The sequence below is a fragment of the Podarcis gaigeae genome (assembly GCF_964106915.1).
Source record: "Podarcis gaigeae genome assembly, chromosome: 2".
NCBI lineage: Eukaryota > Metazoa > Chordata > Lepidosauria > Squamata > Lacertidae > Podarcis > Podarcis gaigeae.
Window position 1 is genome coordinate 114979978 of NC_139679.1, and position 25294 is coordinate 115005271.

Below are 25294 nucleotides of genomic sequence, written 5' to 3' on the forward strand. Positions count from 1 at the left end.
ATATTTTTTTGAAGAGATGGAAGCGATCCACCGTCAGCTTCAACTTAACTTAGAGAAAGCCAAGGAAGAATATAAGAAGCAAGCAGACAGAAATAGGAGGGAAGGTGAAACTATAAGGGTGGGAGACCGGGTGTGGTTATCCACCCAAGGACTACCGTTCAAGGGCGGGAGTAAGAAATTGAGACCCAAAAGATTGGGACCCTTTGAGGTCATACAGCAGGTCAACCCAGTAGCATTCAAACTCAGGCTGCCCAGTCACATGAAATTACACCCAGTATTTCACAGGTCATTACTGTCGCCGTACCGAGAGGGACGTGAGTGGGGGGAGCGTGAGAGAGAGGCCACCCAAACGCCCGTGATAGAAGAGAGAGAGCGCGACATGAACGTGGCAGGAATCACTGATTCCAGGTGGAAGGGGAATCAGGTGGAATATCTGGTAGAATGGGAGGGGGAAGTAGAGTCGGAAAACACTTGGGTACCAGCAGAGGTAGTCAATGACGAGGTCTTAATAGAAACATTTCATCAGCGTTTCCCAAGAAAACCGCAACCCGTGGCACGATTTAGAAGGGAACACTTTGGGACCACCGATGAGGAAGGAGAGTTTGAAGGGTTCCCAGAGTCAGGGGTGGGTGAGGAAGCCGACTCCGACGAAGAAGAGGAAGACGGGGAGAGAGACGGTACGCCGTGGCTAGAAGTGTTTGAATCCTCGGATGACGAGGAGAGTTCCTTCAGGGGCTTTCCGCCCTCACCGCCAGTGGGAGAGGAGGCGGGAGGGGGTGAAGGGGGCCCTGGGGGGGAGGTGGATGTCAGGGAACTGCCATCGGAGGGACAGGTGGTGGACAGGCTCCAGGAGAATAGGAGAGAATCTGCAGCAGAGGAAGGAACCAGCAGGGGGAGTGCAGGAGTCACAGCGGAGGGGAGGCTCTGGGATACTTCTAGTGAGAATAGCGAAGAGGTAACAAGACCCCCATTAGGAACTCCCACCCTTCGCCGGAAACTGTCACGCAGAGAGTCACGAAGGCGCATGTCCGTCAAACAGCTTTTATGTTGGCGTAAATTCCGTAGACGCCCACTGTCAGATTCTACCAGCGACTGACGGAGTCATGCTTTGGGGGCTCCGTTAGTGCCTCGGTTTGGATGACCAGCCAAACCCCAGAGGGATCAAGCTTTTACGCACAAGCAGCTCACTATCCCATCACATGTCATTTTCCAAACGCTTTTTGCCGGCCACACAGACTCACTCCTATAGTGCTGTACTGTGGTTTAGAGTTACATATATATATAATTTCTTTCTCTTTAACCATCTTTTACCAACTTCAATTTTCACTCCCCATATCGCCGCCCCACCTCCCATATTGCCTTATCTCGCATGGATTTTCTCATGTCTCCTCAGGTATGCTTTACTCCGGAAGCTTTTATCACAGACGGTGCATTGGTGTGGTTTTTCTCCCGTGTGAATTCTCTCATGATGAATAAGGTTTGATCGTCGATTGAAACTTTTACCGCAGACTGAGCATGTATGTGGTTTCTCTCCTGTGTGGCTTCTCTCATGTGAAGTAAGGCTCGACTTTTGCTTGAAACTCTTGTCACAGACTGAGCATGAATATGGCTTCTCTCCGGTGTGGATTCTCCCATGAATAATCAGGTGCTCCTTACGACTGAAGCTTCTGCTACAGACTGAGCATGTGTACGGTTTCTCCTGCGTGTGGATTTTTTGGTGTTCGGTGTAGCTCGTTCTGTGTTTGAATCTTTTACCGCAGACTGAGCAGGTGTATGGTTTTTCCCCCGTATGAATCCTCTCGTGTATGACCACTTGTGATTTGTTACCAAAGCTTTTCCCACAAACTGAGCACGAATACGGTTTCTCCCCTGTGTGCGTTCTCATGTGTCCAAGAAGATTTGCTTTACAGCTGAAGCTTTTACCACAGACTGAACACATAAAGGGAGTTTCTCCAGTATGAATTCTTTCATGGCTTGTGAGGTTGGATCTTTGCTTGAAACTTTTACCACAGAACGAGCAGGCATAAGGCCTTTCTTCCGTGTGAGTTCTTTCGTGTGAAATAAGATTAGTTCTCCCGCTGCAACCTTTTCCACATACCGAACATTTATAGGGTGTCTCTCCAGTATGGACTCGTTCATGTCTAATAAGGCTTACTTTGTGAATGAAGCTTTTACCACAGATAGAACATGTGTACGTTTTTTCTTGTGTATGAGTTTTTTCATGGCTAAGAAGATTGGATCTTTGGTTGAAGCTTTTCCCACAGATTGCACATATATACGACTTTTCTTCATTATGGCTTCTCTCGTGGACAGCCAGGTAACTTTTCCAATTGAATCTTTTCCCACAGATAGAGCACGAATATGGTTTTTCTCCCGTATGGGTTCCCTTGTGTCCCAGAAGGCAGTCTTTACGACTGAAACTTTTCCCGCAGATAGAACACTTATATGGGATCTCTCCTGTATGAATTCTTTCATGCTGAAGGAGGCCGGAGCACTGGCTGAAGTTTTTACCACAGACTGGACATATATATGGTTTCTCTCCCATATGAATTCTCTCATGTCTGATAAGGCTTGCTTTGCGACTAAAGCTTTTCCCACAGACTGAACACGCATATGGTTTCTCTCCTGTGTGGGTGATCTTGTGCGCAACAAGCCCAGAGCTCTGACAGAAGCTTTTACCACACTCAGAGCACTTGTAAGGCTTCTCTCCCGTATGAATTCTCTCATGTCTTATAAGGAGTGCCTTACGACTCAGGTTTTTACCACAGACAGAGCATGGGTATGGTTTTTCCCCTGTATGGGTCCTTTCATGGCTAATAAGATGGGATCTTTGATTGAAGCTTTTCCCGCAGACTGAACACGTATATGGTTTCTCCCCTGTATGATTTAGCTTGTGTCTAATAAGATGTGATCTCCGAAAGAATCTTTTCCCACAGACTAAGCATGTATATAGTTTCTCTCCTGCGTGGCTCTTCCCATGGGTCATCAGGTAATATCTCCAACCAGATCTCTTATCGTCACCTAGGTATTTATATGGTTCCTCTCCTTTTTTAAGCATTCTCCCAGACTTATGGATTCTCTTCTGGAGTTTGGTTTCATTGACGCCACTTCCCCCATGAGATAAAGTCTTTCTAGCTCTCTTTCCAGAGGCATTTCCTTGGTGCCTCTCTGCTTGGCCTTCTTTCACAGAGACCTCGGCCTTCTTTGGATACCGGAAGATTCCCTCCTTGGCAGTTCCCAAGAGTGTCTCATCCGTTGCCACTTGATGAGTGCTTTCCGGTGGGAAGAGGCCTTCCTCCTTCATGTACCCATTGCCTGTCCGGATAAACAGAGAATTGTGATAGCAGTAAGAGATCTATTGCCTTAGTTTGTCTTCTGAGGAAAGAAGTCATCAACCAAAACGTGTGGCAATTCACTGTTTTGTTTACTTGATAAAGATATTTAATTTGGCTTCCATAAGGGACAACCAGACCAGGGCTATTTTTATAGAAAAAGAGGTACCGGAACTCACTATGAACACCTCCCTTGTTTTCTTATACAGTGGTACCTCAGGTTAAGAACTTAATTCGTTCCGGAGGTCCATTCTTAACCTGAAACTGTTCTTAACCTGAGGTACCACTTTAGCTAATGGGGCCTCCCGCTGCTGCTGCGCCACCATCACGCAATTTCTGTTCTCATCCTGAAACAAAGTTCTTAACCCGAGGTAGTATTTCTGGGTTAGCGGAATCTGTAACCTGAAGCATCTGTAACCTGAGGTACCACATAGCAGATCTTCTCCCCTCTCTGCCTCAGGGCCCTGGCACCGAAAAGGGAAAAGACACAAGGATGGTATGTCACTTTAGCTCAAACTTTTTCAGCAGGGGGCCGGTCCACTGTCCCACAGACCTTGTGTGGGGGCCGGACTATATTTTGGAAAAAAAATATAAACCTTTTCTTAGTGTCCCAGGCACCCTCTTTTTATTTGGCAAGTGGAGACTAGCTTCCTGCCAAAGTTCTTCCTGTTTCCTGCTGTTGGCACTGTGGTTTGCCTCACCTGAAACAGTTGCCCTTTCCTCAGTTTCTTGGAAATCTTGGGCCCAGGTCTCTCCTTTCAGTTCCAGCTTTATGATTATACCAGGAAATCCTGTTTAGGAGGAAGGAGATCAGAGAAGGTTCTATGTTTTTTTAAGACTTTTATTTTTTTAAATAAATTTTATTAAGGCTTACAAAGAAAAATACAAAACTTATTATCGTCTCCCTTTTTAAAAAACAAACCAAGACTTTTATCTAGATACAATAAAATCACAAAAGGGGTGGGGGAGAGAAAGAAACAGAGCAAGGAAAAGAAATAAAATTTAAAAAGTAGAAAAGAGGGTAAAAGAGAAAGATAGAAGAATAAGATATAGAAAATAAAGAACTTTTTATTCTTCATCTGTCTGCTATGGAAGAATGAGGAAATCCTGATGAAAGAACTATGGCAAGAAAAACTGATGGACTATATGGAATTGGCAAAACTGACACACAGACTACGTGACAAGGATAACTGTGATTTTAAAGATGAATGGGAACCTTTTATGAAATATTTGAAGAAGCAACAAAATGAACTGGACTCTTTGGCAGGTTTTGAATAAACATTCACAAACTCTTTATTGTAATATATAGATAGATAATTTGAGGATCTTTACAATTTCATAACATGCAGACAGAAAGATGTGATGAGAAACCAGAGAAAGGAGTTGAGGGAAGTCCGGGGGTGGGGGGAGGTTGGGTTTTTTGTTTGGGGGGGGGAGGAAAATGGAGGGGGGGAACCAATGTGGACGATGTATTTTTGTTAAAATTATTGTGTTGAAATTTTTTTTTAAAGTGCCTTTTCTCTGATCAAACACATCAGCTTCGCCATCTCAGCTAAGTTCGTCAGTTTTAGCAGCCATTCTTCCATTATTAGTAATGATGTGCCCTTCCATTTTTGTGCACATAAAAGTCTGGCAGTCGTGACTTTTAAGGCTTTTAGATCAGGTTTGGTTCCTAGGCCAAGCTCCGGCCAAGACAGTCGTGCTGAAAGGGGCTGAAACATCTGGACAGTTCCGGGTTGCAAGGACCCAGCAGGGCCTGGTGCGAAAGGGACTGTACCATCCCATTCTTTATGAAGAAAGTTCTCAGGTACAGTCCTAGCCATCCCCAATAGGTCTGAAAAAGAACCCAGGCTGTGCCCCTAGAGAACTACTTGCTGGTCGGAGGAGAATACACTGAGCCGATCTGAGTTAGGATCAGGGATAAGCTTGCAGTGGCTCCAATCTGGTGGAACACTCTGTTACAAGAGACCAAGGCCCTGCGGGACTTGACATCTTTCCGCAGGGCCTGCAAGACGGAGCTGTTCCACCAGGCCTTTGGCCAGGGCACAGCCTGACCCCCTCCTTCGGCAGTCTTCACGGAGCTCTGGCCCAATGGTTGCCATTGGTTTCATTTGAATTAATTTTATAATGAATGATTTTAGTGTGTTGTCTTGTGTTGTACTGTTGTACTGTTTTATTGTTGTTAACAATGAGCCCGGCTTCGGCTGGGGAGGGCGGGATATAAATAAAATTTATTATTATTATTATTACTATGTTCCCACGATTATCTTGTGCACCTGCAGAAAAGGAGTGAGGGCCCTGGGGAGAAATGCCCACGTAAACCCTTTAAAATTAAAACCTTGGTGGTGAACCCCAGATCAGAAGAACTGTTACCACACCTGACTGATCTGCAGCAGCATTCGCATTTTCGTCGGCTCCTGGGTTTTCTGGGAAGCAGGGCTCCTCTTCCTGTTCTTGCTTTATCACGAGGTTGGGAAATCCTGAATCAAAGGGGGTAGGGAAAGAAGAGGTAAAACGAAGTGTTCAGGTGCAATATTCCAACAGCTGACCTCCGATGCAGAGCACAACTAGAGAATCAGAACAGAACTGTAGAGTTGGAAGGGAGCCTGAGGGTCATCTAGTCGAGCCCCGCTGCAACGCAAGAGTTTTGTTCAAGAGTTACTTTTCATTTGACTTATCAGATCCCTCCCCTGATTTGTAATCTGGTTGTAAACTGCCTAGGGAAGTTCGTCGTCCACATTCTCAACGTTGTAGCAGAAGGTCATCAACACTTTCCATTTTAGCCTTTGGAGGATGGATGCAATTGCTATCTTACCATAATTATTTGTGGTCCTCCTCCTGGATTTTGTCTTTGTTTTTTAACACTCACTATTTTAGTATTTTTTAGGATGCTTCTTATTGTGGTTATTACTATTATTACAGTGGTACCTCGGGTTACATACGTTTCAGGTTATATACGCTTCAGGTTACAGATGCCGCTAACCCAGAAATAGTGCTTCAGGTTAAGAACTTTGCTTCAGAATGAGAACAGAAATCATGCTCTGGTGGCGCGGCGGCAGCACGAGGCCCCAATAGCTAAAGTGGTGCTTCAGGTTAAGAACAGTTTCAGGTTAAGTACGGACCTCCGGAACGAATTAAGTACTTAACCTGAGGTACCACTGTATTATTATTATTACTGCTGACTTTCACTGGTTTTGTTCATCTTGCATCCTCTTTATTATTTGCATCACGTTAAAGCAATGTACCGTCCGGCCATCCTTTTGATCCTAATTTCCACCCCTCACCTGATTTGGCAGTACCTGGGAAGGTCTTTTGCCACTGGTGGTCCAGAACCCAAAGCTGCTGCTCTTCTTCTTCTTCTTCTTCTTCTTCTTCTTCTTCTTCTTCTTCTTCCAGCTTTATTATCACATCAGGAATCTCTGGTTCACAGGAAATATGTGAGAAAGAGTATGGTTAAGAGGGACATTTTATCACTCTACACAGGGGCAGAAACCAAAATTGCGTTCCAGAGTTTAGCCCAATGTATACTGGATTCAGGGACGTGGGTGGCACTGTGGTCTAAACCACAGAGCCTAGGGCTTGCCGATCAGAAGGTCAGCGGTTGAGCTCCTGTTGCTTGGTCCCTGCTCTTGCCAACCTAGCAGTTTGAAAGCATGTCAAAGTGCAAGTAGATAAGCGCCGCAACCCCAGAGTCATCCGCGACTGGACCTAACGGCCAGGGGTCCATTTGTACTGGATTCAATGTGTATTGGGGTGATGTCTCAGCTTCCTCACCTGTGTCAGATTCCAAAATGATCTCCTTTTCCTCCACAATTGGCTGGTCTGGGATCCATGGGTCTTCCTCTTGCTCAAGCTGGGAGATCAAGTTGGGTTTGACAACTCGAAAACCTGCCCAGGGAACAGAAGAAACTCAAGTAATATGTGGGGCTGCCTTCGAAGATGGTTCTGCCCAGAGCATGATACTCAGAACATATAACACCAATTTTGGCATGACTGCTCTGGCTACCAAATAATTCCATACAAAAATTGACGAAAAAATAAAGAAGAAGAAATTGTGGGGAATTAAGGATTTGAAGTCAGCACAGGGCAAGTTCACTCAACGAGCCTGTATTTAAAGTTTCTATGGTTTTTTACAAACTATCTTTTCCCCCTTTTTTGGTATAATTTTTATTAAAGATTTAAACAAATCATATTATCTAAAAACATGTCCTCCTTAATTTTTTTCCCATTTTCCTCCCCCCCCCCCCGACTTCCCTCAGTTCTAGTCTTTGGTTTCTCTGTGAATGCTGTTCTCTGTATGTTACAAAGTTGTATAAATCCTTAAATTATTTAACTAATTATTGTCAATAAAAAGTTTGTGAATGTTTTTTCAAAACCAGCCAAGGAGTGCAATTCACTTTGTTGCCTCTTCAAATACTTTGTAAAGGGTTCCCATTCATCTTTAAAGTCACAGTTATCCTTGTCCCGTAGATTATATGTCAGTTTTGCCAGTTCTGCATAGTCCATCAATTTTTCTTGCCATGATTCTTTAGCTGGAATTTCTTCAGTCTTCCATCCTTGTGCTATTAGGACTCTCGCAGCCGTTGTCACGACAACGAACTGTATCTTAATAGATATTTTTGCCATTACAGTTTATGATTTTAATGATTATCTTTTATGTGTTTCCCCCCCCCCAAATTGTTTTGATTGAATTTCAAAACATTAAGAAATGCAAATAAGAAAAGTAAAAGTAAAAAAAGCAACTAAGAACTCATCCACCCCCAAAAGATATCTTTTCAGTGTTAGGAACTAACAGAGTACTACTACCAGACACATTATAATACTTTTCTTTCTATGCTACAAAATACGAGTACAGTGGTGCCCCGCAAGACGAATGCCTCGCAAGACGAAAAACCCGCAAGACGAAAGGGTTTTCCGTTTTTTGAGGCACTTCGCAAGACGAATTTCCCTATGGGCTTGCTTCGCAAGAAGAAAGCCCATAGGGAAATCTCCGGGGACCTCTTTTAAATGCTGGCGGTGGGGAGCAAAGCCTTCCCCCCCCCCTCCGGCCTTCAGAAGAGGTCCAGGAAGGCCGGCGGGGGCCGAAAGGCTTTGCTCCCCACCGCCAGCATTTTAAAAGCAGTCCGGGATAGCAGGGAAGCGCTTCAAAAGCCGTCCAGGACCTCTTCTGAAGGCGGGCGGGGGGCGAAAGTCTTTGCTTCCCCCTGCCTGCCTTCCCGGGAGAGCGGAGAAACGCAGCGTGTTTCTCCTCTGTCCCGGACTGCTTTTGAAGGGGGGAGCAAAGACCTTTGCCCCCCGCCCGCCTTCAGAAGAGGTCCAGGACCTCTTCTGAAGGCGGGCGGGGGGCAAAAGTCTTTGCTCCCCCGTGCCTGCCTTCCCGGGGGCTTTTAAATCGCCCCGGGACAGCGGAGAAGTCCTCCACTGTCCCGGGGCGATTTTTAAATGCTGGCGGGCGGCAGCGAAGCCTTTGCTGCCGCCCGCCAGCATTTTAAAATGCTGTCCCGGGGTTTTTTAAAATGCTGGGGGTGGGAAGAAAAGCCCTTGTCCCCCCCCTCAGCCTTCAGAAGAGGTCGGGGGACAGACTGTCCCAGACCTGGTCTGAAGGCGGTTTCCATAGGAACGCAATAATTGATTTTTAATGCATTCCTATGGGAAACCGTGCTTCGCAAGACGAAAAACTCGCAAGACGAAAAAACTTGCGGAACGAATTAATTTCGTCTTGCGGGGCACCACTGTACCTCTCTCCTAGAGCAAGTCCCACACCGTCAGAAGTGTGTGTTGAAATGAATTTCTGAATGAAAGGGGTGGAGGGGAGGGGAGAGAATTACATTTCCTATCAAAAGATGAGAAAAAGGGCGCTTACCTAAAGAGGCTACATGCCCATAATTTTCCTGCATGACGTCCCGGTACAAAGCCTTTTCATGTGTATCCAATAGACCCCACTCACTCTCTGTGAAATACACAGCCACATCCTCAAAAGCCACACAGCCCTGGAAAGAAAGGAAATAGCAACATTTAGGGAAAGTGTGATGCAAATATGAAGTTCCCTGTTGCTACAGATAACTATGACTTGGGATGATTCTGGGCTAAGGTTACCAGATTTTTCTCAATGAATCCAGGGACACTTTTCAACTTCCCACTAAATGGATGGATTTTGTCAGGAAACTGATTTGTAAGCCAAATTCGGTGTGATTGCCATAAAACTTAGGGAACAAGCTGTGCTATCATAATGATTAAGGCTTTAAATGATAATTTTAGGTTATATGTTAGTGACTTAAGTTTTAATTTATATATTTTTATATATTTTTAACTGTTGCTATATTTGTATTGTCCCTGTTATATCCTGTTATACCTAATTGCAAATTCAAATGTATCTCTATTGTGTTTCATGACTTCCTTGATATTGTTTGTGGGCTGGAATTGGTCTGTGACCGAAATAATAGAATTCATTCATCCGGGTTCTGTCCCCAGGAAACAGGGACGTCTGGTAACCTTATTCTGGGTGGCTGCTATCACATACAGTCGTACCTTGGATCTCGAATGCCTTGGCTCACGAACAAATCAGCTCCCGAACTATTGAAACCCAGAAGTGAGTGTTCCAGTTTTCAGATGATTTTCAGAAGCCAAACGTCCGGCACGGCTTCAGCGGCTTCCAATTGGCTGCAGGACCTTCCTGCAGCCAATCAGAAGCCACACTTTGGTTTCTGAACGTTTTGGAAGTCGAACAGACTTCCGGAACGAATTCCGTTCAACTTCCAAGGTACTGGTAAATTCAGATTGCGCAATTATAGTTGATTGGCACAGAGACCTGGCTTTCCCCAAAAGAACAGATGTTTTGTAATAAGGAAAAAGATGGGGAAAATACTGGAAAGTGTGGGATAATGCTTGCTTTGATGCAGCAGCATCGAACCTCCCCATAAATGTGTGAATGCTCAGTAAATAGCCCACGTCGTCTAATCTTGCAAACAAATCAGGAGGCATGCTTACTAAACAGGCTGTCTGGAAGCAACAAGTGTTGTTTGGTTTTTGTGACTTTTGTGACTTTTGCTTTAAATTGTACACCACACTAAAAGTCCTTTTGCAGAAGGGCAGCTTATAAATTGCCTAAATAAAAACAGCTAGGCAATCTATGTCCAATGGCCAATATCCATTGTTAGTCACACTCAGAGGAGACTGACTGATATAGATGGATGAATTCGCTGACTTGTACCCTCAAGATTGACTCAGTTGGGTTTCACCCATTTCCTCTGTAATCCTTACAACAACCCTGTAAACTAAGCTTAAAAACAAGACAGACCGTGGGTTGTTTTTGAGGCCACTGAGTATTCAAGTAGCTAGCAGCATGGCAGACCTACAACTGGGTCTCCTGCAATTTTTTAAAAATGAGTGTTGTTGCCTACACCTGCCAATCTGGATCAGGATGGCAGTGGTGGGGAAAGGTGGGATTAACTCCTTAATGTCATTGTCCTAATATCACCCTGTCTCCCAAAGTTACCCTCACGGCAGAAACGTACCAAACATACAGTGGTACCTTGGGTTAAGAACTTAATTCGTTCCAGAGGTCCATTCTTAACCTGAAACTGTTCTTAACCTGAGGTACCACATTAGCTAATGGGGCCTCCCACCGCCGCCGCTCAATTTCTGTTCTCATCCTGAAGCAAAGTTCTTAACCTGAGGTACTATTTCTGGGTTAGCAGAGTCTGTAACCTGAAGCATCTGCAATCTGAAGCGTCTGTAACCTGAGGTACCACTGTACTGAAACCCCCTCCATCTGCACCACGGTCCTTTATTTGGCATGGGGTGTGTGTATGCTTTGGTTGCTATTGCAACACACCCCACAAGAATCTGTCTATGAACTGCCCAAATCACATTTAGCTAAGCCCTATCCTGAGATTTGAATTGGGGGTTTTCTTTCCAGCTCATAGTTCAAACTTCTAGTACATGATCCCAGAAGACTACCAACACTTTGCTGTGATCTTGAGCACTAAAACAAGTCAACTTGGGGTCCAGTCCTACTTCTGCATCCCTTTGATGCTTTGGAATTTGCCAAGGAATTTTGCTTCCTGGATGCTGAAGCTGAACGATGGCACCCCCCTCTCAACTCAGCCAGAACAGAGGAATCTGGACCCTGGGGTCTCTCAATACAGGAGTTGCCCCTCTCCCAGGTACCCCACACCCATCCCCCCCCCGTACCTGAGGTAGCTGTGTGTCCATTGCTGCTTCCGCTTCCCTCAGAGGTGGGGACGATGCTCCTGCGAGACCTGGAAAAGTGACAAGGTTACATGGGGCTGTGCCCTCCATAGATATAAAAGTGGATGGTGGGGAAAGTGAGGTGGTCGTATTGTAACAGGGGTCTTGCAACAGGTGACGAGTCAAGCTTGAGTCCATGAGGAAAGGTAAAAACAACCGTCAGGGATTCCGTTCCAAAGATGTTGGTTTTTTGAACCATGGCAGTTGGGAGCAGTTAAGGAGGCAGACCGCAGGGCTTCACTGGAGCCTGAGCTCGCAGGTCTTTAGTTCCCGCATTTTGGGTGGGGGGAGCTCAGGCCAAGGATATATGGAGTGAGCAGCTATACACAGGCCTCTGTGCATGTGCAAAGCGCTTTTCTTTCGTTAGTTGCTGTGCTGTCTAGCACCAACTTAAAAAAACCGAACACCAGTCAAGGTTTCTTCAGGGTTGGCAACCCCTGCCTTAGAGCATGGGCTCAGGAATAACACACACACACACACACACACACACACACCACACCACACATCTACCATGTGCCTCTAGTCTAGTCCAAATTGGGGAAAAATATAAATGCAGAGGAGGACATTTAAAATCCTTTCCCCCTTTGAGATCAGCTTTGAGACAAAAGCCTCAGGAAATTGTTTTTCCAATGCACAAATTTACAATATTGGGGGTGTCTAAATATGTGGATCTCCCCCCCCCCGCCATCCACCACACTTCACCCCCTTTTCCCTCTCTCACCAGCAGATCACTCCCTGCTCAGCTGCATCCCTGACCAGCCGATTCCTCTTTTCTGTTTTCCCCTCCCTCCCCTTTCTTGTTGGCTCTCTCTCTTCCTCCTTCCTACATCTGCAGTTCCTGCCCTTCTCGGCTTTATGCCTTCCAGGAGGGTTTTATATATATATATATATGTATATATATATAAATTATTATTATGCGGGTTGATGTTTTGGAAGTGCCCCTTTTGATGTTGCACCGCAGTTCTCCTTCTCCTGACTGCCTGTGCTGACCTGTGCGCCTGCTTTTCCGCTTCCCGCCATGTGACTGAGGCCACACCAGATCCCTGGCAGTGCAAATCCATCTTCTGTGCTATGTCCTCAGACGGAGTGCCTCTCAGTGGCAAGGCTCATGCTAGGCACACATGCATTTATTTCAGTTACGAGGGGCTTCCCATGAAATATCCTGAAGCAATTAAATTTTTGTCTGTTCTTTTTTTTTATTAAAGAGTTTCTTGTTTTACATAAGTACCGGTATATGTAATGTCTCTCGTATTTTTCCATGTAACATTTTTACAAATCAGTTTCATTTGTTAAGACATTGGGGGGGGGAGGGGGGAAGATGGGTGAGGGTGGGTCCTGAAGCAATTAATGATTTTTTTAAAAATACGTTTTATCCACCCATTCGTTTCATTTATGGGCTGCTTCCTATATTGCATCTCAAAGCGATTTCACAAGTCCATTAAAAACCTATTTTAAAGTATTACATACTGAAAATAATTGCATTTTTTAAAAAAATCATTACATCTATAATAGCAATTAGAAACCAAAGGATCAACAATACAGTGGTACCTCAAGTTACAGACGCTTCAGGTTACAGATGCTTCAGGTTACAGACTCTGCTAAGCCAAAAATAGTACTTCAGGTTAAGAACTTTGCTTCAGGATGAGAACAGAAATTGAGCAGCGGGAGGCCCCATTAGCTAAAGTGATGCTTCAGTTTAAAAACAGTTTCAGGTTAAGAACGGACCTCCAGAACGAATTAAGTTCTTAACTCAAGGTACCACTGTAAAAGCATATAATAGGTAAAGTGAAAAGGTAAAGGACCCCTGGACGGTTAAGTCCAGTCAAAGGAGACTATGGGGTTGCGGCACTCATCTCACTTTCAGGCTGAGGAAGCTGGCATTTTTCCACAGACAGATTTCCAGTTCATGTGGCCAGCATGACTAAACCGCTTCTGGCGCAATGGGACACCGTGATGGAAACCAGAGCGCACAGAAATACTTTTTACCTTCCCGCCGCAGCGGTATCTATTTATCTACTTGTACTGGTGTGCGTTCGAACTGCTAGGTTGGCAGAAACTGGGACAGAGCAACAGCTCACCCCATTGTGTGGATTTGAACCACCGACCTTCTGATCAGCAAGCCCAAGAGGACCAGTGGTTTAGACCACAGCATCACCCGCTCCCTTCTATAATATATGGATACATATGGATAGCTCAGTTGGTTAAAGCATGGTGCTGATAGTGCTAAGTTTACAAGTTCGATCCCTGTCTGAGACAGCTGCATATTCCTGCATTGTAGGGGGTTGGACTAGATGATCCTCAGGGTCCCTTCAAACTTTACAATGCTATGATTCTCTGATATAGAGGATAACATGGAACATTGCAAACAAAAAATAATGGGCAACAGTTACCAGGCACAAAGCAAAATGCAGTTGTTATGTGCAGAAGGCAGAAAATAATAGGGTTCATCCTCCAAGAAGCTCAAAGTCAGCCTGGATTCCACCCCACTGCCTCTCTCTTTCTTTTAAATCTATTTTCTATTTAATATATTTTTATCCTGCCAAGTCAGGTTTCAAGGCGGCTTACAACATCAGTTATAAAATACAGAATAATAACAAACTGGTTAAAAACAATACTTAAAATGCATCACAGTGTATCTAAAACCAGCAATTAAAATATAATTTGAACGGACAGAAGCCCAGTCATCAGGATCCTCTGCACCTTAGTTTCCAAATGCATATACAGTGGTACCTCAGGTTAAGTACTTAATTCGTTCCGGAAGTCTGTACTTGAAACTGTTCTTAACCTGAAGCACCACTTTAGCTAATGGGGCCTCCTGCTGCCGTGGCGCCACTGGAGCACGATTTCTGTTCTCATCCTGAAGCAAAGTTCTTGACCCGAGGTAATATTTCTGGGTTAGCGGAGTCTGTAACCTGAAGCGTATGTAACCCGAGGTACCACTGTATTCTACATATATTTGCCAAAGTTAGGCTGGAGGAATGAGAGCAGGTGGCTCTCTTAAGTCACCTTTGCGCAAGAGCCAAGAAAGGGAGCAGAAAGGGGCAGGGGCCAAAAGATCAGCAACTCAATCCTGCGTGCTTTTACTACAAAGACTCGCTGAGTTCAATGGCTTACTCTCGAGTAAGCGCGCAAAAGATTCGGGGTGCGGGCAGCCGCGAAACCCAGCCCTGTGCATTTGCCTGGGAACAAACCATCAACTCCAGAGTTAAGGGTTTAAAACAAGGGTCAGCATACTTTTTCAGCAGGGGGCCGGTCCACTGTCCCTCAGACCTTGTGGGGGGCCGGACTATATATTTTTTTGGGGGAAAATAATGAACGAATTCCTATGCCCCACAAATAACCCAGAGATGCATTTTAAATAAAAGGACACATTCGACCCATGTAAAAACACGCTGATTTCCGGACCGTCCGAGGGCCGGATTTAGGAGGTGATTGGGCCGGATCCGGCCCCCGGGCCTTAGTTTGCCTTCCCCTGGTTTAGAATCACGGAGTTAGAATCATAGAATAATAGAATTATAAAGTCGGAAGGGACTCCAAGGGTCATCTAGTCCAACCCGCTGCAACGCAGGAATCTCAAATCAAGCATCCATCCAACCTCTGCTTATAACTCTCCAAGTAAGGAGAGTCCACCACTCCCGTTCCACTTACTTCAGAGTAAGCCTGCATATATGATTGGTGGTGGGTTTTACCAAACAAATAAAAATTGCAAAAGAAACCCCACTCCCGCATGCAATGAATTCAAGCAGCCCCAAGGAATCAATTGCCAAGCGTATCCACCCTCGATCCATCCATGCGCTCAGGTAGCCAAGGGGGAGGATTTTTTTTCCTTTTTGGAGGGTTGCCTTGCAAGAGGGTTTTCTGCGTGTCCCCCCCCCCTCCCCTCCTCTCGGCTTTCCTTCGATCACATGGTGGGAAGCGGAAAACAAAGAGCAAAGCCGCCAGCTCTCCCCATCGAGCGATCTGTTGGAGGAGGAGAAAGGGAAATAGAAATAAAATAAAAAAGACAAGCGCGCAGGAGACGGTGGTGGTGATCGAGGGTAGAGATTCCTGGCGCAAACGCAAGAGGAAAAGAAAGGGATCGGTTGAGGATCCCGCTTCTTGAAGGATTCCTGGTGAGGGTGCCTTTCAAGCCGGCAACGGAAGGGAGAGCAGAGAGACCGAGGATCCTTTCCGCCAGGGAAGCGACCCTAAGCGTAAGTGCAACGCCTCCCCCAAGGAAAGGTGCCACACAATTGTAAAACGGTGTCGTGTAGTGGTTAAAGGGCTGAATTAGCAGCGAGGAGACTTAGATCCAAATTCCCACTCAAGGCATGAAGTCAGCCTTTGGACAGCCCCTTCTCTAAGACTGGCTTACCTTGCAGGGTTGTTGAGAGGAGGAATTGGGGGCGAGGATGCAATGTCGCCCGCCTTGAGCTCCTTGCAGGAGAGCAAGATTAAAGACGTAATAAGTAAATTTTGTTGTTTAGTTGTGTCTGACTCTTTGTGACCACATGGACCAGAGCACGCCAGCACTCCTGTCTTCCACTGCCTCCCACAGTTTGGTCAGACTCATGCTGGTAGCTTCGAAAACACTGTCCAACCATCTCATCCTCTGTCGCCCCCTTCTCCTTGTGCCCTTCATCTTTCCCAACATCAGGGTCTTTTCCAGGGAGTCTTCTCTTCTCATGAGGGAGCCAAAGTATTAGAGCCTCAGCTTCACGATCTGTCCTTCCAGTGAGCACTCAGGGCTGATTTCCTTCAGAATGGAGAGGTTTGATCTTCTTGCAGTCCATGGGACTCTCAAGAGTCTCCTCCAGCGCCATAATTCAAAAGCATCAATTCTTCGGCGATCAGCCTTCTTTATGGTCCAGCTATCACTTCCATACATCACTACTGGGAAAACCATGGCTTTAACTATACGGACCTTTGTCGGCAAGGTGATGTCTCTGCTTTTTAAGATGCTGCCTAGGTTAGAGGGCTGAATTAGGAGCGAGGAGACCTAGATTCAAATTCCCACTCAAGACATGAAGTCAGCCTTTGGACAGCCCCTTCTCTAAGACTGGACTACCTTTCAGGGTTGTTGAGAGGAGAAATTGGGGACGAGGATGCAATGTCGCCCGCCTTGAGCTCCTTGCCGGAAAGCAAGATTAGAGACGTAATAAGTAAATAACAGGGCATTATTTATGTCCTCTTCAGTAGGACTTGTGTTGAGGATAACAGCTGTTCCCACCCATTGAAATGTCTACCTTATCTCATTTTCTATCATTTCTGTTCTTCTCTTCGGCACACATCTGCAATCTTTTATCTCTCTTCTGGGTGAAAATTATAAAAAACCTTTCAAGCTCTCACCACCTGTTTATTTAAACATTTTTTCCCTCCATCTTTTATTTCATTTATTTTTTAATTGACTTTTTACACTGCCCTTTGCCGGTAGATCTCGGGGCGGTTCACAACATAAAAATACAAAGGAAAAAAATCATGTTAGAGTAAAAGGCAGCTAGTCAAATTAAATTGCAACATATATTGAAAATTATATTATAAATTTCAACTAAACCCCCCCCCCCCAACAAATTGGAAAACATCCAGCATTAATGTTTTAAAATCAACCCAGGGTCATGATCAGGTCTTTAAATAGACTGGTAGTAATAATTAAAAACAGCAGCATGTGAAAAGTCTGATAATATTTGGGAAAGTCGTTCCACAATTGGTGTACCATAGCAGAATGCTGAACTGTTGGTCTGATCCAGCTGGCTTTTTTATCTTCTTCCGTTCTTGTATAGAAACCAGCTGTATTCTTTCCTGCAGCTTGCAAAGATTGAAATCTCTCCTCAGCACTGCCTTGGGTCCCCCCCTCCCCATCTTTCTCCTAATCAGAAGCTCCTGATCTGACAGAACAAGAGACGGTACAGCGAATTATAGGAGTGGAGATCGCCAAGACTTCCTCAGCTGCCCACTCAGGTGAGAGACAGTTGCACAGAGAACGTGTCATTATAGACCAATAGACCAGTTGTTCGGGGATTTGTTACAATGCTTCTGCTTAAAATCATTTTACCAGAGTAATCCTCTGGCTGTTTGATCAAAAGCCATTGTAAAGCTCCATTGGCAGCTGGTATCCATCTGATAGGGTGAAAGGCAGTGAGGCCAACACTAGGTGGAGCCATAGCCCCTGAGAAGGCAGAGCTGGCAGTGGCCCCTTTGTGCTAATGGACCAGCCTCCCTTTCTAATAAGTATGCTTTTGGTATTGACGCCTCAGGGACAGAATTATTAGCTGAAGAACCTTGAGGGTTTGAGATGCAGAACCTCTCATTAACTCCCATGGGGCAGGGAGAAAAAGCGGACCTTGAGTTTTTCCACCGTGCCACCTACTCGGTTTCTGGCCACTGCTAAAAAGATCTGGATCAGCACCAGGAAGGGAGCTGGCAGTCCTCTATAGCAGCCATTGAACGTTTTCTGCCCTTATGCTCTACGCAGGGCTGCCCTTGAAGCTGTCCCAGAAACTCCAGCGGGTGCAGAATGCTGCAGGGAGGCTCCTTACGGGGTCTCTGCCATGGGAGCATATTCACCCAGTGCTTTTCCAGCTGCACTGGCTCCCGGTGGAGTACAGGGTCAGGTTCAAGGTGCTGGTTTTGACCTTTAAAGCTCTTCACGGCCTAGGACCCTCGTACCTACGGGACCGCCTCTCCCAGTATGCCCCACGGAGGACCTTAAGGTCCATAAATAGCAACACCCTAGTGGTCCCAGGCCCTAAGGAAGTTAGATTGGCTTCAACCAGAGCCAGGGCCTTCTCAACACTGGCTCCGGCCTGGTGGAATGCTCTGTCTCATGAGACCAGGGCCCTGCAGGATCTGATTTCTTTCCACAGGCCCTGTAAGACAGAGTTGTTCCGCCTAGCCTTTGGCTTGGAGCCAATTTGATTCCCTCCCCCTCTTTCTTTTTTCTTTTCCTTCTCCTCCTGCGATGAGGCTACATTTTAATATTTTAATATTTCAATATTTTTAATGTTGTATTTTAATTTTGTTTTTAACTTGTATCCATTCAACTTGTTTTTATTATTGCTTGTTAGCCGCCCTGAGCCTGGCCTTGGCTGGGGAGGGCGGGGTATAAAGAAAAATTATTATTATTATTATTATTATTATTATTATTATGCTTCTGCCATTCTCTATTCTTCTTAGGAACATAGGAAGTATGAAGTCAGACTATGTAGCTCAATATTGTCTACACGGACTGGCAGCAGCTTACCATAGTTTCAGGCAGGGAGAATTCTCTCCCAATCCTACCTGGAGATACTAGAGGGGTTGAGCCCTGGTATTTGAGCAGAAACTAGTCCACATCCCTCCCCCCAACTCCCCATCCACAGTCTTTTCCATCCTTACACTTTCTCCTTCTGCTTTCTCTTGATTTCAGGGTGTCCTAAGGTGACACTGAAAATGAAGGAGGAAGAAAAAGAAGATGAGGAAGACCTCCCGGCAGCCGGTCCCCAGGGCTCTGAGGAAAGCGAGATCTTCCCAGGTGACTGGCTAGGTGTGGGGTGGATTTGGATAATACAGGTTACCTAGGGAAATTTGGCCCCCCGACCAAATTTGAAACACCAGGCCTCCCCATTTGACTACAAGGTTGTTTCCCCCTAAATTGTGCCCATCTGCCTGATGTCCTATGGGGCATGGAGAGATGTGGGTAGTTGGGCTGCTCTCAAATCCTATCCCTGCAGGAAGCAGAATTGAACTCCCTGTACACCTGTGGGTGCCTTATTCTTTAGTTGTTTAGTCGTGTCTGACCCCATGGACCAGAGGACACCAGGCACTCCTGTCTTCCACTGCCTCCCACAGTTTGGTCAAACGCATGCTGGTAGCTTCGAGAACACTGTCCAACCATCTCGTTCTCTGTCGTCCCCTTCTCCTTGTGCCCTCAATCTTTCCCAACATCAGGGTCTTTTCCAGGGAGTCTTCTCTTCTCATGAGGTGGCCAAAGTATTGGAGCCTCAGCTTCACGATCTGTCCTTCCAGTGAGCACTCAGGGCTGATTTCCTTAAGAATGGAGAGGTTTGATCTTCTTGCAGTCCATGGGACTCTCATGACTCTCCTCTAGCACCATAATTCAAAAGCATCAATTCTTCGGCGATCAGCCTTCTTTGTGGTCCAGCTCTCACTTCCATACATCACTATTGGAAAAACCATGGCTTTAACTATACGGACCTTTGTTGGCAAGGTGATGTCTCTGCTTTTTAAGAGGGAGTTCAATTCTGCTTGGTCACAAAATGACAGGTGGCTATTCTAATGTGCTCTGTTTGTATATGAATGTGTTTTGGGTCCTTTTTTATTAGTTCACATTAGCAATGAAGCTATATGGAGAGCCTCACACTTTCTGATTCTGAGGGTCTTCCCCCACCCCCTGCCATGAGATTTTATTTTCTTCTTGTAGTCGTGGAGAAAGAAAGATTCTTCATCATGATCATTCATTCATTCATCCCTTAACTGTGAAAGTTTGTTGGGTCGTATATCTATTGACCCACTGAGTCTGCTGCAACGGCCCTGCAATAAATTTGATTTATTGTCACTCCGACAAACTTCCAATGGTGCCCACACGCTGCCACTCTGCGCGCTGCCACTCTCTCCGGTTGCCGGACAATAGCAGAGTTCACACGCAGCATCAAATGGCTTTTCTGTGTCGACGTGGTGTCCTCAGTAACGCAGCTCGACACCAGTGCTTCTAATCCAAAACTCTTTATTGAGTAGCACTCAAAACAGAAAAGAAAACCTGCAGAATCTAGCTGCATGTTTGCAGCTCTCTGCCTCTTAACAAAAAACAAAACGACTTCCCAGAGAGACTGCTCTCCAGAGAGAGCTCAGCCCCCACAGAGCACAGATCAAAGGAAACAAGCATGGATCATGTGGGCAGTGCACCCAGTTGATAAAACTGTTGATAAGAACCACAACATTAACAGTTATCACAGGTGGCGTTGTGAGTTAAACCACAGAGCCTAGGGCTTGCCGATCAGAAGGTTGGTGGTTCGAATCCCCGCAACAGGGTGAGCTCCCATTGCTCGGTCCCTGCTCCTGCCAACCTAGCAGTTCGAAAGCACGTCAAAGTGCAAGTAGATAAATAGGGAAGGGAAGGTAAACAGCGTTTCCATGCGCTGCTCTGGTTTTCCAAAAGCGGCTTAGTCATGCTGGCCACATGATCCGGAAGCTGCACCCTGGCTCCCTCGCCAATAAAGCGAGATGAGCGCCACAACCCCAGAGTTGTCCGCGACTGGACCTAACGGCCAGGGGTCCCTTTACCTTTACTTTATAATCTGCCTTTCGCCCAAAAGTCCCAGGGCAAGGAATGTTATACCGCCCAAAGCAAACATTTTTAAACCATAGAATTGAAACAGTGTAGGAAAAAACAAAATACAGAATCCGCTTACGATAAAACCACCAGCAGCAACAGAAATTGAGGGGCTTCATCTCACCCACCCCAAAATCCTAAGAACAGAGATGCATCTTCACCGGCTCATGAAACGACACCAATGTTGTGATGAGGTGCGCCTCAGAGGGGTTGGTGCTCCAACGGCAAGAGAGAGCCCTGCGCATGGGACTCCATCCCACAAGTGTCATTAGGGGTGTGTGGGCCACCAGCAGACCTTCCTCTCATACAGACCTTAATATGTGGGCAGCTCAGAATAGGAGGAGGCAGAGAAACTGCCTGCCACTCATGATTGAACCATCCTCCTGTACCTCTTCTTCTGATGTTTTTCTCTTGATCAGAGTTCCCTGACGTGAGGATAAAAGAAGAAGAGGAACCTTGGGCCCTGAATCATCAGACTTCTGAGGAAAACAGCACTTCCCAAACTGCCCAGTCAGGTGAAAGATCTAATCGAGAAACTGGGACCCATTTAGCTAGGGTTGCCATATTGTGGTACCTCGGCTTCCGAACGTCTCCGTTGACGAACATTTCAGTTTTCGAACGCCATAAACCCAGAAGTAAATGCTTCAGTTTTCGAACACACCTTGGAAGTCAAACATGCCACACGGCTTCCGCTGAGTGCAAGATCCAGACGCCTAGATGTTGGCTGTTGAGTTTTTGGTTTTTGAACGTTTCAGAACTCAAACGGTCTTCCAGAACGGATTACATTCAAAAATTGAGGTACCACTGTATTTCAGAAAGTGAAAATTCGGACCTTTTTTTGGCAAAGTTGTTGAGGTTGTTTTTTTATTACAGTGGTACCTCTGGTTAAGTACTTAATTCGTTCCGGAGGTCTGTTCTTAACCTGAAACTGTTCTTAACCTGAAGCACCACTTTAGCTAATGGGGCCTCCTGCTGCTGCCGGGCCGCCAGAACACGATTTCTGTTCTTATCCTGAAGCAAAGTTCTTAACCTGAAGCACTATTTCTGGGTTAGCAGAGTCTGTAACCTGAAGCGTATGTAACCCGAGGTACCACTGTATTCTTTTCGGCCAACGTTGTTGTGCAAAATCTCAAAAATGAAATTTGGCAAAATCCAGACTTTTGACATATGTCCGGATTTTCCCAGGCATTTCGGTCATTTCTGCTTCCAACTGCTGTATTCCAGCTGTGTCCAGGAAATTCCAGATGTATGGCAACCCTAATTTTGCCATCATCTGTGAGCAGGCCTCTCCCTGGTTTCCCAGCATTCCAGTGGGGTGGCCATATTCATCTCTGGCAGCAAAAAACGACAAAGCGTGTGGTGGCTCCTGGAATCCTGAAGGATTTAATGTGGCGTAAGCTCTTGTGGATCGAGGCCCACCCCACCCCGCAACAACTCCATATGCTCAGCCAGCAGGCTGTGGGGCTTCCCACAAGACCCTTCACAAACTTTGGAGGTACACGTGGGGGTTAAAATGAACACCCCTCTGGTGCATTTCACATTATTCCCTACATGATTATGTCGGCGACTTCTGCACTTTAGCAGGAATTTCAGTTTTCAAGCCCGAGTGGGATTCCTGAATTTTAATGAGGAGGAGAGGCAGCTTGGGTTCTGTAGCACAAAACAAAGAAGAAGGGAAGAAAATGAGGCTCCGGGCCACACCACTGGTGAGGGAATGGAGAAGCCACCTCATTTGAAAGCTGTTATGTACTGAGGGAGGCGAGAGGAATTTTTCCACAGAAAACTAGCTGGCACTCACCTGTTGCCTTCCCTGTATTGATCAGGATTCCCTGAAGTAATGGTAAAGATGGAAGAAGACGAACCTGATGGTGGAGGCATGGAGGAAAACAAGGCTGTTGGGGCTTCCTGTTCAGGTGAGGGGTGGATTCCCCTAAGTTGCACAGGTGACCAGAAGCAGCTCTCCCACAACACCAGCACCTCAGCAGGGTGAGGTGGCAGGGAGGTTGGTGCGTTCTGGACCCATAGAAACACCGGATTTGCTCTGCCACTGCGCTTGCCCTGCTGCCTTCCCCTCTCCCAGTGACTTACTCTGAATCTGCGGCACACCTCTCTTCTGTCGATCATCCCCAGGTTTCGCACATTCTCCCCAACCTTGAAACACCCAAGATTTGAACGTTGTGAGAAGAAAACCTTAATAAAGGCTGGCTTTGGCATTTGAAAGCCTTGATGTGTAGCTTTGATCCTTAGAGAGGAGGACAGCACAGGGGCAGAAACGAACACACACACCCGCCAGTGGTTCTGTAGTCTTGGAATGTTCTAGAACCCAGGAGAATGCCCCATAGCGTTCTTCGTGCCTGCAACCCCATTGTGTCTGTGATTCCAAAGTAAGCTTGTCTGCTGAGCTGGGCACCTTTTCTCCCCTCACATTACTCAATCAATTTATTAAATGTAGATGTGGATTTTTTTCAGTTTTGTTGTTCTGTATGGGACAATGACAATAAAGATTATTGTATCGTTATATACTGCTCTACTTCTGAAGATTTTGGAGCAGTTCAAAAGATGAAAATACTGGGCGGAAGCACAAAACAAAAAGTTAAAACAAAACAATAAGCCTCTCCCCACTCCCACAGACATATTTAAAGACTGTAGAATATTAATCAGCCTGGCTAAAGAGGAACAATTTTGCCTGGTGCCTAAAGACATGTGATAAAGGTGTCAGGCGAGCCTCCCTGGGGAGAGCGCTCCACAAATGGGGAGCCACTTTAGAAAAGGCCCCTTCTTGTGTTGCCACCCTCCAGACCTCTTGAGGAGGCACACAAAGAAGGGCCTCAGAGGATGAATGCAGAGTCTGGATCAGTTTATTTGGAGAGAGGTGGTCCTTGAGGGATTGCAGTTCTGAACTGTTGAATAGAGGCTGTCAGAACCGGCTGCCCTGTGAAGGAAGAGAGGGTCTGAATGCAAGGCTATGTCTTAGAGGGAAACAGAGGCAGCCTGCAACAGCAGAACCACCTGGTGGTATGTGTCTTATAATAATTGTTGCCCAAGATTGCCTTTTTTCCTCCTCCCTCCCAATCCCATTTCCTTTTGTGCCATGTCTTATGGAACACAAACCCGAGGTCCTATTTTCGGCAGGATTAAATCCTTAAAAGAAAGAAGATGAGGTTGTCTGGAATATGTGTCTTTCCGGAGATCCTCTTAGATCTCTTTCCTCCCTCAGGGCTTCCTGCGGTGACTGTGAAGGTGGAAGAAGAAGAGGAGGAGGAGCCCTGGGACTCAGATCATCAAGGCTGTGAGGAAGGTGAGGCCTTCCCAAGAGAGGGAAGAGTCTGGCTGTGAGATGACCCCCACATCTCCTCTCGCAATACTAAGAAGCAGAGTGGTGGGAGACTCGGGGTGGACAAAAGGAGGAGGCCCTTCTTCACAGAGCACAAATTATGACGTTCATAGCCCTTAAAATATGATGGCTGCCAACTGAGCTGGCTTTTAAAAGGGGATCAGGCAAATCCGGCTATTGATTAATAAGGCTATAAATTGCACCTAATTGCACTACCTGAGTCAGTGCCAGTACCTCAGACTCTATCAAGTTATGACTGGGATAATCCAGTGGGTGCCCTCCAGATGCAGTTAGACTACAACTCCCATCATTCCTGACTGTTGGCCATGCTGGCTGTGGCTGATGGGAGCTGGAGTCCAGCAACTTATGCAGCCCCCCACCACCACCACTACTCTGGCAGTCCTTGAGCCAGAATTTCAACACCTGATCTCCTTCTGCTCCTCCAGGATTTACTGGTGTGATAATAAAGGTGGAACCAGAAGAGGAGCCCTGGCTCTCCAGTCTCCAGACATCTCAACGAAGTGCGGCTGTCTCAGGAGTCCAGCCAGGTGAGGGATTCAGTGATGATGTAACAAATTCTTTGAGCGCTTCAAAGCCATCAAAGTGGTGTAGAAGACCCAAACATGAACCCACAAAAAGACCCAAAAAACTATAAAAACAATAAAGCCATCCTCACAAATTCTAAAAACAGCAAAATAGTTTTAATTGGCTATGGTATTCTTCCATAGCTAACTGAGTCATCCCTCAGGGAAACCCTTCTTAAAACAAAAATGTCTTCAGTCGGCACCTAAACATCACAATACTAGATGCCTGGAATATACCTTTCCCTGCTGGGCTGTGTGCACGCACCTGGAGACTGTGCCTGCATGGAAATGTCCTCTGCACACCCCTGTTCAATCCCCTCTTGGTTCTGGGAGACAGAGGTGCTGGAGAAGGTGGAGAAACACCTGCCTCCTCACTTGCCTCCTGACCTGCCTCTTCTTCCAATCCATCCTGGGCCCCACACTCCAGCTCTTAAACTTCCCTTACCCCTGACTCTTGCCTCCTGACCAGAATAGTAAAGGTAAAGGG

General features: G+C 46.1%; 2 protein-coding genes across 10 annotated transcripts in view; one reads left to right on the forward strand and one right to left on the reverse strand.

Annotated features, from left to right (window-relative positions):
- Nucleotides 1–25294, forward strand: part of LOC310837496 (uncharacterized protein) — a 38140-nt gene that overhangs the window by 9924 nt on the left and 2922 nt on the right. Inside the window, exons 1-7 of one of the 5 annotated variants that reach the window (XM_083724163.1) lie at nt 15401–15775; nt 17367–17519; nt 18967–19071; nt 21309–21404; nt 22713–22832; nt 24107–24187; nt 24670–24771. In XM_083724163.1, coding sequence (XP_083580289.1) covers nt 18990–19071; nt 21309–21404; nt 22713–22832; nt 24107–24187; nt 24670–24771 — 481 coding nt within the window. In that variant the 5' untranslated portion in view covers nt 15401–15775; nt 17367–17519; nt 18967–18989. Of the gene's footprint in view, nt 1–15399; nt 15776–17366; nt 17520–18966; nt 19072–21308; nt 21405–22712; nt 22833–24106; nt 24188–24669; nt 24772–25294 lie in introns of those variants that run through there. The other 4 variants (XM_083724165.1, XM_083724164.1, XM_083724166.1 and 1 more) reach the window with 4 other exon arrangements.
- On the reverse strand, nt 1207–23316 carry LOC310837276 (uncharacterized protein). Of its 5 annotated transcripts, none has more exons than XM_083723572.1 (8): nt 22978–23316; nt 11526–11593; nt 9196–9322; nt 7107–7220; nt 6617–6751; nt 5711–5812; nt 4034–4123; nt 1207–3315 (listed from the first exon to the last, which is right to left on the reverse strand). In XM_083723572.1, exons 2-8 carry the CDS (start codon nt 11544–11546, stop codon nt 1361–1363), a joined length of 2544 nt encoding a protein of 847 aa, XP_083579698.1. In that variant the 5' UTR covers nt 11547–11593; nt 22978–23316; the 3' UTR covers nt 1207–1360. The 5 variants fall into 5 exon arrangements, with proteins under 5 accessions (XP_083579698.1, XP_083579699.1, XP_083579697.1 ...); XM_083723573.1 differs by lacking the exon at nt 22978–23316 and adding an exon at nt 15231–15254; XM_083723571.1 differs by lacking the exon at nt 22978–23316 and adding an exon at nt 12304–12466.